At 41.3% G+C, this 12,625-nt stretch overlaps 1 protein-coding gene and 1 pseudogene across 1 annotated transcript; one reads left to right on the forward strand and one right to left on the reverse strand.

The window, feature by feature from the left end:
* Positions 1-110: 110 nt before the first annotated feature.
* Positions 111-1,400, reverse strand: LOC148039366 (uncharacterized). The gene is made up of 2 exons (XM_087675238.1): positions 1,244-1,400; positions 111-1,159 (listed from the first exon to the last, which is right to left on the reverse strand). Exons 1-2 carry the CDS (start codon positions 1,253-1,255, stop codon positions 275-277), a joined length of 897 nt encoding a protein of 298 aa, XP_087531364.1. The 5' UTR covers positions 1,256-1,400; the 3' UTR covers positions 111-274.
* A 1,312-nt stretch (positions 1,401-2,712) lies between these two features.
* Positions 2,713-11,823, forward strand: LOC148039367 (mannosyl-oligosaccharide 1,2-alpha-mannosidase MNS3-like; annotated as a pseudogene).
* Positions 11,824-12,625: the final 802 nt, after the last annotated feature.

Genomic DNA, 12,625 nt, shown 5'->3' on the forward strand with positions numbered 1-12,625 from the left:
ACTATATACAAATTCATCTCACTTTACCATATAGAGACTTATTTTACTAGGTATAACTTCACATTTATCTAGTAAAATGAAAAACCTAGTTCCAATTTTAAAAACCCTAGTTACCAACTAGAAAAATTTCAGCATTTACTAGATACAAGTCTATTTACCATCTAGTTCAGTGTCTAAAGTTCCTTGTGTTAGGCCACTTGTATTGCCTGTACAAGGGAGGGAAAGTCTTCCCGTGAAAACCAAAGGCTTATTCATGAAAACCGGAGGATTCGCTTTACCCGACCGTCTGAAAGTTCTCAATGACACGCTCAGCAGGGATGATCGTGGAGCCAGCCAGATAGGAAGCATACGCACTCACAGACGAGCTCCTCATGCGATAAGTGGCCGTTGTTATGTAGAGATACTCGCTAGAGGAGTCAGTAGTACCTTTCAGAAACCCGTTGTTCTGCACTGTGCGGCTCATTCCCACGATAGAGAAGCAGAGCGTACTAGCTGGGTCTCTGTTAGGGCGTTCAGTCGTGGGAGCCGGAAGATTCACGTTGTTGTAGCCTACGTCAACCACGCTATTGGTGGTCACGTTCTTGGTGACGCGCTCCGCAGCCGCTCTGATGGTATTCGCGATGCGATCTTTCAGGCCTTGGCCCGCCTCCCCCATAGCCGCCAAAACCACATCTGCCACGGCGCTGACAAGGCCCTCACAGTCCAGGCTAGTGTTTACCACCTGTCGAGTGTCCATGACCGCCAGCGTCAGATAAGCATAGTACAAGTCTACCTCCTCTAGGAAGCGTAGGAACGCGGCGTGCTGCTCCGCGGCCAATTCAGGGGTGTTAGCTGCTCCAGCTGCCGCGGGGTTATAGCCGGCAGTCACTCGGGCAGTCTCCAGGATAGTAGCTAGGATATCCGGGTGGTTGTCTTCGTTGCGGTAGTACTCCTCCTCGGGCTTCACATCTATCGGGGGTGGTAAAATCCTTGCAGCGGTGGTCAGCATGGCGGAGCCATCTGTCTTCCCCACGCTCACCCCCGCTCGCGTGAGAGCCTCATTGCTATAGAGGGAGCGATAGACCGAGGCCGCCGAGATAAGCGGTGCCTTGCCAGCGCTGTCGCTAGCCTTTGCAGCACGCAGGAAGCGAGCCCGATTCTCTACAGCCCAAACTGGAACCTGCAACAAAAACGCAGCACGTAGGGGTTAGAAAGAGGTGGCCGTGTCGTGGCATGGACAGCTCTTTCATAACAATATACGCACCTGGGAGCCCATCTTCAATTAGCAGCAAGCAAGCAGTCGAATGACTTAAAACTGATGCGGGTGAACTTTGGTGTGAACCAGAGGTACTTAAAGAAAACCAACCCACACACACGCACTCACGCATGTACACGTCATACCAGCTTTCTTTTAAGACAATCATATACAAGAGAGACCTCACATCCACACCTCTTTACGGATACTACAATTTGAGGATAAAACTCAAGTTTGTTGGGGTTAGAAGTTGTTTTTTCCTACTTAGGCTTTCTAGCTCTACAAATTCTTCAGCATTTCGACTTTTGCTGGGAAGTTTCTCGATTTCGGTTTCTAGTTCTACAGTTGTTCTGGAGTAGTATCCTTTCCTTACCTTTATTAGTTTATCTTTGAGCACCCCAAAATCTTCTCTGAGCCCTCCATAAATGGCGTCTAGTCTTGCTAGCCACAACCACCATAGAATTTCTACTCTGATCATCGTCCACAAACTATTTGAGCACCTGACCCATTCACCAATAAGTAAACTTTTGTATGACCAAGGAGCTCTTCCTTCATGACTTTTTATGAGCTTCTTGATATGATCCAGAGTAGAAACAATACATTCACATTGAAAGAAAATGTGGATGTTGTTCTCTTCTTTTTTGCATCTCTGGCTGAGCCCATTCCCTTTGTTTACTTTGAGAGCCTTCTTGTTGGTCTAGATTGCTCTGTATGCTATAAGCCAAGCCAAGTAGGACTTCTTTGGCTCTATATTTCTACTTTCACGGTCTTTACAACACACTAGTCCTTTTATCACAATCTAGGCTAGCAAATATGATATCTTGCCTAAAGGGTCCCCACTGTCCCGCTCCATTTGGAAGAGTTGGTTAAAGATGAAGAATGTGATTCCCTCTGGCAATCTACAGAAGAGTTTGTAGCCACCATTGATTGGGCTACCATTAGAGCAAGAACAGGAAGAAGAGGCTTCGAAGCTCCACAAGAAGGGAGTGAAATCATGGAAAGACGTTTGAGATCAATATTGGAAGTCATACCAGCTTTTGAAAGAGGAATTTGATCCTCATCACTAAATGGCACAGGCCGCCATTGAAGTAACGTAAAGGGATTGATGGTGAGAAAACTACCGCGATTTGGGAGAGGCTTCTAAAACCGTCCGATGGAGATTGTTTTAAACCATGCCACTAATGAAATCTGAACCATGCCAAAGAGCTAAACTATGCCACTAATGAAATCTGACATAGATGGCTATGTGGCACCTTCTTGAATGCCACGTAGGATGACGAGAGGGGGCTCGAGCGGGAAAATTCAAAAATTCTCGCAGCTCAGTGTGTGTACACAGTGTCCTCTTCCATCCATACTCTCTCTCTCTCTCTCTCTCACACACACACACACACATGCACACAATGGCTACCACCAATGGTTGAAGGTTTAGAATAGCGAAGACGTATGTCTTTTATGCTACTCGGATCAGGATTGACAACATGTGTGAAGCTACAAATGGCCCCCAAAGACTAGCAAAAGCTTTGGGGGATTGGCTCATGGCACCCTTTACATTGAGCTTGACAACCATCCCCTACTCAGATGTAGTGTTGAGATCTAATTCTACTCATGTTGCAGATACATACGGTAGGGCAAGCGGCACATCTGAGGCCCCAAATCTACAAATGGAGTTTGGATATTTGAGTGAAGTTTTTGGTGACCCTAAGAATGATGCCGCTACCATGCGTGTTCTAGAGCATTTCAAAGGCTTGCCTAAAACAGATGGCCTAGTTCCCATCTACATAAGGTAATTTGCTTCTAATTTTCAATAAGAGCGATATGTGCATTCTGGTGGTGCCAATCACAATTGCAAACATTGACAAATGCAAACAAACTCTTAAGCAAGTACAACAGATCTTTATGTGTAAATGGGTGAAGTTATGCCAAATTGCTTAATGACGCCGCCCCCCCCCCCCCCCCCCCTGGGGGCTTGTTTGGATGTGGGTGATCTCTTGAGTCAAGCTTTTTCATGTAAGATTTGGTTGTTTTTTGGGAGGCTGTAAATGTTTCCCTTTCACTTCAACTTTTCTTTTCTTGCCAATTCACTACGTGATCTTGTATCTTGTTTTGCAATGTGCAATGTGCGGGCCTTAAGAGCCCATCTTCAGGCTTATGAGCACTTTTCACAAGTGCCTAACATTAGAATGCAACCCGTATGATGTCATAGAGCTTCCTAGTCTCAAAATTCAAGGCTATGAGAGGATTGCCATAGGAAAACTTATGTCACTTTATTACGTGGAAGTCTCTTGACCTGAAGCAAAAGTAGGCAATGGAAGCACGTTAAAGGAAGCACAATTTTCCTCATCCTATTCATCCCTACCTTATCAAATTGTGCCTGGGTCTCCCTGGTGTTTTCTTCAAATGCAAGCTATTTGCATTCACAGTAGGTTTCAAAGAGAATCTCTTCCATTTACCATGGAAACCCACAAGATCTGAAGAACAAGTGAATAGTATTCTTTTATCAATTCAATGGCATTCATACAAGTCAAGCAAGGTAGGAGACTTATAGATGAGCCAGATCCTCTTTGCGATTGCAAGTACTGCCCGATTATGGCCTTGATGCAAGGAGTATGTGAAATTATGGTGGAGACCAACATAGATGATATAAACTTATTTTCTCTACTTGAATTGAACACCTACAAATTGTTGGTTTTGTCTTGCTAGCATTTCTGCAATTGTTTTCAATGTCCATTGTCGCATCCTTATGTGATAGGTTAATATTATTTGTGATCCTTTATCATTTGCAATAACTACATGGTGTTGTAGGCTTGACCTTTATCCTCCATCCATTATAGCTAATGACCTATCTCACATGGCTTGTGTAGTCCACACTTTGGACACTTCTATGGAGGAAACATCAAGCTAGGCTCTTGTGGGACAATAGTTATTATGAGTACTTGCTAAAAGTATGGCCGAGGCAAGGTGGCGTTGTTTCAAACAGCGAGTACATTAGCTTTTTACGTGACATGTATGAGGAGGCTATGGAAGGGGTAAAATGCCACTTGCTTAAGAAGTCAAAACCAAATGGTTTAACATTTGTTTGACCACTACTTGGAGGTTTGATGGGTGATTTTAGTCCCAAAATGGATAATGTGGTATGCTTTCTTCTTGTATGATTGCAATGAGTTTTTCTTACAGTACCTTTGTGTAGATTTGCCATCTTGTTTTTGTTTTTAAAGTGTGTTTCTTAGCTGGGAACTTGGCCTTGGGCACAACATGGGGATTGGCAAAACAACAAGCCATACACAGGGTTTTGTTTATTGCTCATGACAAAGAAAACTTTCAACTGGCACAAGATTTGGCCAAGACTTGCTATGAGATGTATGTTGTGAGTGCCATTGGTCTTGCTCCTGAAATTGCCTACTTCCATATGGATGTAATCCACCATCCCTCTTCAATTTGTTGTAGCATGTGTATGGGTGCATATTATAACAATGGCACATGCAGAGTTGTAAGGAGTTTATGTTGATGTACATGCAAGAGGCATACCTTGAGGGGTCGAGTGGAGAAAACACATATGCAAAATTTAGAGAAGATATCATTATCAATCCTCTTGATTGACACAATATTCTGCATCATGAAACTATGGAGTTGTTGTTCATTTTGTATTGACTAACTCAAGACTCTAAGTAAGCCCTTGCCGGTTCATCGAGCAAACTGAAAGTTTAGAGATATAATTGTAGTCTTAATCACTACTTTATCTATCAACAATTATAGGGAGTGGGGATGGATGATTTTTCAAGCCTTCAAGCACAACAAAAAAATTCAGAGTGGTGGTTTTAGCTCTCTTGATGATGTGATTGTCATTCTAGCCCCAAAGTGTGACAAGATGGAGCTGTTCTTCTTGGGAGAGACATTGAAATACCTGTATCTCCTTTTTTTTAAGAGGGAAAATTAGACATGTGTGTGCTTCTCACCTCCCAACCTATATATCCTAGAGATGCTAATTAAGGCTCCTCTAAGAGACGGTTCCCACAAGCTTATGGGAAAAAAATATCTCCCATCCCCTAAACCTCCCTTCACACTTCCTTGATATATTCCCCCAAGCTAGGACCTTGGCTAACTAGCCCTTGTCCATGCACACACGCAAAAACGTCCTATCTAGGCTAACCAGGCCTCATACAAGATTCTTTTATTTTCTTGCTTTTCTTGCTTATTTATTTTATTTTTCTGGCTTATTTGTCTAGCATTCTCTCCCCCTTTGAAAATCATCGTCCTCAATGATCAATTGTGGGAGATGTTGACGAATCAAAGCTTCATATTCCTAGGTAGCATCCGTCAAGGGAAGACCCTTCCAGGAAACTAGAAACTCCCGAAGAGTATGATTATGCAATCGTTTCTTTCTTTGGTCTAGTATCTTGTCTGGACTATGGTTAGAGGATGCATCTTCCTACAAAGAAATAAGACCATCAATCAAGTTAGTATCACAAGAAATAAAATGTTTGAGCTTACTAACATGAAAGACCGGATGGACATGACAACCTAGTGGAAGCTCAAACCAGTAAGCTACATCACTAAGCTTTTGAACAATCTGCCAAGGTCCACACAACCGAGGCGAAAGCTTAGGAAACTTTCCAATAGATAAAGAGGTGGAGTTTAACGAAACTTGGAAAAAAACTTTTCTCTGACATTAAACATGCGAGGGGATCTTCTCTGATCCATATAATGCTTAGCTATGCTAGCAGCTTGTCTTTAGCAAATTGCAAATTATGTTGGATTAAAGAAAGGAATTCAGCTGCACTTGGGCATTTGTTAGATATGCCTATGGTAGCAGGAGCTGGAGGAGACATACCATAATTCATCTCAAAGGGGGATAAACAAGTGCCCTAATAAGGTCGATTATTATAAGCAAATTCAAGGAGGGGTAAATAAATGTCCCAATCAGATTGCTTATCAGAGACATATGCACGTAGAATGTCTTTGAGAATTTGATTAACTCTTTCTAGGAAGGCCAGATTTTGGGGATGGTCACCCAAACTCATGTTCAAAGAAACATGTCGTTTAGAGAAAAAATTGTCTCCATAAATGACCAGTAAAACATACATCTCTGTCTGAGACAATAGAAGAAGGCATCCCATGAAGGTGAAACACATTCTAAATAAACAAATCAACAACCTGTTGAGCTTCCACAGTTTCTTTAGAAGGAATAAAATGAGCCATCTTGCTCAAACGATCAACTACCACGAGGATAGTATCTTTCTAGGAATGGGTTCTAGGTAACCCAACAATAAAGTCCATGGACACACTTTGCCAATTTGATTCCGGAATCTATAATGGATGAAGTAATCTTGGAGTTTTATTTATTTTGGCTTTAATAGCTTGACATTCAAAACACTGTTGGACATACTTGTGGACATCTTTGTGTAGATGGGGCCACCAAAACGTCTGTCTAACCAACTGGATGGTTTTGTCCTAACTAGGATGGCCCACACATGGACTATCGTGGTTTTCTTGTAACACTTTAGTTCTGAGATCTCGCGCGCTAGGAACATAAATCTTGCCTTTTCATTTAGCCCACCCATTCTCCACTCAAAACTTGGTGAACAAACTTGCTTTAACTTTGAGTGGAGAGATAGACGAGGCTAACTTTGCACTATCAAGAGTAGACCTAACTTGCTCTGCAAAAAGGTCATCTTTCTGAACATCCTTGATGTCTTGAAGTAAAGAGCTTTATAAAATAGTAAAGCTCATAGTATGAACAATGCGTAATAAGGCATCCGCGACAACATTATCACGACCCTTGTGATAAAGAATTTCCATGTGAAATTCTTGCATCAACTCAGTCCATCGACCCTGTTGGCCACAAAGATTTGGCTAACTACAAAAATATTTAAGAGTATGATGATTGGTATACACTTGAAATTGGGCTCCATACAAATAATGGCACCAAATCTTAAGAGCATGTATGATAGCATACAATTCTTGCTCATGTACTGGCCAATTCTATTGCACTGGAGAAAGCTTCTTGCTTTCAAAAGCAACAGGCCTACCGTCTTGGTTTAGCATGGTGCCAATAGCCACCATCCACTAGCATCAGTCTCTAGTTCAAAAGGTTTCTCTGGGTCTATTATTTTTAAGACCAGAGCCATGGAAACTACTTGTTTCAAAGAGTCAAAACTATCTTGTTGCATAGGGGTCCAAGTATACAACACCTGATCTTGCAACAAATCTATCATAGGAGCAACTATATAAGAATAGTACTCTATGAATTTACGATAAAAATCAAATAATCCTAAAAAGGATCATAATTGAGAAACATTATGAGGAACTAGCCATGCTAAAATAACAGCCACTTTCTTGGGATCCATACGTATCCCATTAGCAAAAACAATATGACCTAGATATTCAATTTTTGCAAGGCATAAAAAGGTTTTCTCATAATTGGCAAACAAACTTTGTTGCTGCAATGCTTGAAATACATAATTCAAGTGAATCTCATGCTCTATGAGGTTCTTGCTATATACGAGCACATCATCAATGAAATCCACAACAAATTTACCCATAAATGGTCGTAAAATATCATTCATCAACATCATAAACATAGCTAGAGCATTAGTTAAACCAAATGGCATGACTAAATACTCATATTGACCAAAACGAGTTCTGAAAGTAGTTTTATATACATCCTCATCTCTTACTCTAATATGGTGATAACCACTCTTAAGATCCATTTTACTAAATATAGTGGCTCCCGCAAGAGCATCTAAGAGATCATCAATCCTCGGCATGGGGTATCGATGCTTTACAATAACTTTATTTAATGTGTGGTAATCCACGCACATGCAAAAAGATCCATCCTTCTTGACAAGTAAGATAGGTGAGGCAAAAGGGGAAAAGGTAGGACGGATGAGCCCTTTGTTGAGATACTCATCAATCACCTTTCTTACCTCAGTCTCCTCTTTAATGTTCATACGGTAAGGTGGTCGAGTAACTGGATTAGCCCCTGGCACAAGCTCTATATGGTGCTCCACATTCCTGCGAGGAGGTAATCCAATAGGAAGCTCAATTTTAAAAACATCAGCAAACTCTGCCTTAATCTTACTAGAAAGACTAAGAGCAGGGGTGGTGGAGCTCCCACTAGCTTGTGAATCCATAACTAGGTTCACATTATCTAAATAACATAAATATAAAAGCTTACATTCTAACTTGAGCATCTTGGTGGCCTTCAAGAGCTTTGCTTCTGAGAGATCCGGCTTTTCGCGAATTAACAATCGGCGCTCGTCATGCTTAAACTATATGACATGAGAAGAGAAGCCTATGGTAGGCTTCTTCCACGCATGCCATTGCTTGCCAAGAACCATGTCAAATCTTGCAAGCTTAGTGATTTCAAAATCCATTCTCTCTTGATATGACTAGATCATGAATGGGAGGTCAGCCACTTGGTGATCCCATATCTCTGTGCCTTTGCCATCAGCCAACTCCATGGTATATCTATAGTTAGAAGGCTGTGTCTGGAGGTGAAGCTTCTTGACAAGATGAGAACTGATTACATTGTGAGTTGATCTTGTATCAAAGAGAATCTTTATGGGTTGCTCTTGCGCATAACCCTTTAATACAATCAACTCTGTGTTCGGAAACAGATATCTCTGTTGTGGCACAGGCGACAAGACTGCATCTGGCACACTAGACACCTTCTTGGTGACCAAAATTGCTAGAATTCTTTGTGGAAAATTCTAATCCGCATCATCCAAAAGATCTTCCTCACTCTCTTTTGCTTCTTGCATGGGGTTTACAACCATACTAGCAGTGATCTTAGATTTCTTACAGAAATCTTTGAATTGATGTTGCCCTAGGCATCCATAGCATAGGCCTTCTTTCATTGCCTTGTCTCGCTGCTGCGGAGTGAGCATAGATCTATTGTAAGCCTTCTCAACCATTGCTGAGACTTTGCACTTATTTCCAACTGCGATCTTAATCATGTGAAGTTGTTTAGGCTCTTTACCCTTGCTTTCACTTGAAGAGGTTAAGGGGGTGACCGTAGAGGAAAAATGAGGTACTCTAGTCCATGAAGATCTCTGGCTATGTCCTGAGGGAAACTGCTTGCCATCTTCAAGGACTATAGCCAACTCAATGGCCTCATTCAATGTTTGGCACTTCTCTTTGCATACCAATGACCAAAGAGTCTCTGTAAGACCAAGAACAAACTTATGAACTTGTAGAAAATTGGGAATATGCTCTGGCACTTTCAACAAGATCTCTCGATATCTATCGGCATAATCTTGGACTGAATAGTTCTTTTATGACATAAAGAACCAAGAGTCCAAGGCTCTGTTGCGCTCATCTGGAGGGACAAAATTATTATAGAAAATGACTTTAAATTCCTTCCAGGTAGTGGGTTTAGCATTATCTTGCTCAACTTTACGCCACCACCTATGAGCGACGTCAAGCAAATTGTATGTCGCTTGTTGAATCTTAGCCACATCGTCCGTGATATTGCACAAATGGAAACACTGCTCCCACTTGGAGAGCCATTGCTCCACTGCATGAGGCATCAGTGACATAGTAGTGTGATTATACTTGGGGGGTTGTGAATCTTTGAGCTACCATCATGTCCTCCCAAGCATAAGGGGGTTCTAACACGACATCTGGCGCATCCAACATGGGTTTAGGCAACCCTTATGACTATGTAGTGTCCATACCCACCCTTAGGCTAGTCAATGTACGCATTTGCTCCAAAAGCATCTGCATATGTGTCTCCAGAATAGAGATATGTGCATTTACATTAGGTATAGTGGAGGTTTTCCCATTTTCTTGAATTTCTTCCATTTGATTATCTTGTTCCATGTTTGGTCATGAAAGAGTGTTGGTTTTGGATTGATTTTATTTTATTTTATTTTATTATGTTTTATGTTTATGTTTTTTTTTTTTGAAAGAGAAAAGACCAATTCCAAAGTAAGGCTAAGGCTTACAAACTTGCTTGCCAAACTCTCTATATACAAGAGAATTTACCACATAAACCAAATACATAAACTGACATCTTTAAAGACACCAAGCATATGCATAAAACTATGTTCAAAGGATGTACAAAATGCAGCCACAATATGTACAATCTTTTTCCTATATCATGCTCATCAAATAGCCACATTCAAGATGCATTATGCCCACAAAATCCTATGCATAAAGAGCCTTGCAAGAACACTAAGCAATAACCACTTATTTGACACTTGAAACACCAAAATCTCTACAAAGCATTAGCTACACACTGTTGTACATGCACTCCAATTCCCATTCTAATGTGTCGAAATGCTTTGCACCATACAAGTCTTCCAAGTGGCTTTATCTCGAAGTGGTTGAGTAGTGCTTACATGTGACGGAACCTTGTTTTGGGAGCACTTTTGGGACACTAATTTGTTGGAAAAAATTAACCCTTGGTTGCTCCAAAATTAGGCCTTCATGTGCTCTATATCCACTTGCACAAATGGCTCGTAAATCGGATCCCATTTGCTCTACTTATGCTTGTGCCAAGTTTGAGGTAGAAGGCGGTTGCACAAAAAATTCCCAACTCATGTGGAAGAAGGAAATGGAGGAGTCAAAGCTCATAGAAGCTTGGAAATGGGGGTACACACATCCCACATGCAAGGATAGCCTCTTAAAGTGGAGGGTTCATATAGCAAAGGAGGCCACACTCCTCATTGCACAAAAGTGTTGAAGGCTCAAGCTCTCTTCACGTTGGTGGTGGGTGATGCCCTTTCTCTCTCTTGGCGTGGGGCACATTCTCTCTCTATTGTGTGGATGAAAAACACCTTTTGCAACTCAAAAAGTGAGAAAGCACCCTCTCTCTAGATGCGAGACACATTCTCTCTCTATTGTGGACTTTGAAACACGCCTTTTGATGATGGGGAGAGCTCAAGGACACAACTTTTCATGAAAGGGACAAGCCTTGGAGCTCGTGAGCCTCCTGTCTCTTCCTTCTCTCTCTACTATGAGGGTACACACTCCTTTTGAGGCACAAAAAGGACTTCCCTTGAAGCTTGTGTGGGTCAAAGCCCAAGGTCTTGGGACTAGGAGAAGGACAAGTACCACCTCTCTCCAAGAAAAGGACTGTGCATCAATTTGAGGTGAGAGAGTAGAGTGAGAAGATAGGCTAAGCTTCCATTAATCCTTAATTCTTCCTTGAGGGTGAAACATGCATGCTCGGATACCAAGTTTAAGAGGGAAAATTAGACATGTGTGTGCTTCTCACCTCGCAACCTATGTATCCTAGAAATGCTAATTGAGGCCCCTCTAAGAGACGGTTCCCACAAGCTTATGGGAAAAAAATATCTCCCATCCCCTAAGCCTTTGTTCACACCTCCTTGATATATTTCCCCGAGCTAGGACCTTGGCTAACTAGCCCTTGTCCATGCACACACGCACAAACATCCGGTCTAGGCCAACCGGGCCTCGGACAAGATTCTTTTATTTTCTTGCTTTTCTTGCTTATTTATTTCATTTTTCTAGCTTATTTGTCTAACATTTTTGGAGACCCTTATGTGCTACCTTTATATGAATATGTATTCAACATGAAAGCCCAACCATTGTCAATGATTTTTGTAGCTATTACACATGTATAATGATGAGGCAAGAGGAAAGCAAGATCCTTAGGTGTGAAATTCTACCCGAATTCCATAGCCCTTGTGCATGAGAAGTCGCAGGCAAATGTGCCAAGTGCAAAGCACAGAGGAATCCCAATTTTGTTGTACTTAAGAGGTATATAAAGAATGAACTTTTGTGGATGAGTTGGGTCCCTAAACTAGGCCTTCACACCCTACGAGGTGATGGTGTAGTTGTTGCCTTTGCACGAGAGTGCTCGTATAATCTATAATGGATCAAAGTGACAAGCAAATGTAGTTGGATGCTCTATGGAAGCTCTTTTGATGCTAGTGATGAAAACACAAACAATTTAGTCAGCAGTGAGGAGAACACAAACAAAGCACAATTTGTTTATTGATTTATACATAATCATTAATTTATAACAACAAGAGGCTATTGATTCTAGTTAGAGGTGCAAAGTTGAGTAATTTTTATCACAGTATCATAATGTTGTAATTGCTGGTTGTTTTCAAATACAAAGCCCATTTTCTATTCTCGTTGTCGTGCTCTATAAAGAGTGCATTGATTGTTGTAGCTTATTGAAAAAAGAGGGTTCCTTCTTCTTCTCATGGAGATCTTTCACAACTCCTTGACACATTATCATATTGAACCATGTGTTACACTTATTGGTTATGGATCAACCATGGTTCTATTTCCAAATGACTTTCATTGTTAGTACATAGACAGATAACAATTTCAACATTTTGTGCACTCTCTTGGAGGATATGGATGGTTTTGTCAATATTACATCCATTGAAGCATAATCTTTATTCTCTACATTTG

This window comes from Lygodium microphyllum, chromosome 3 (assembly GCF_053477565.2).
Source record: "Lygodium microphyllum isolate KBCC chromosome 3, Lygodium_microphyllum_v1.1.10, whole genome shotgun sequence".
NCBI classification, from domain to species: domain Eukaryota; kingdom Viridiplantae; phylum Streptophyta; class Polypodiopsida; order Schizaeales; family Lygodiaceae; genus Lygodium; species Lygodium microphyllum.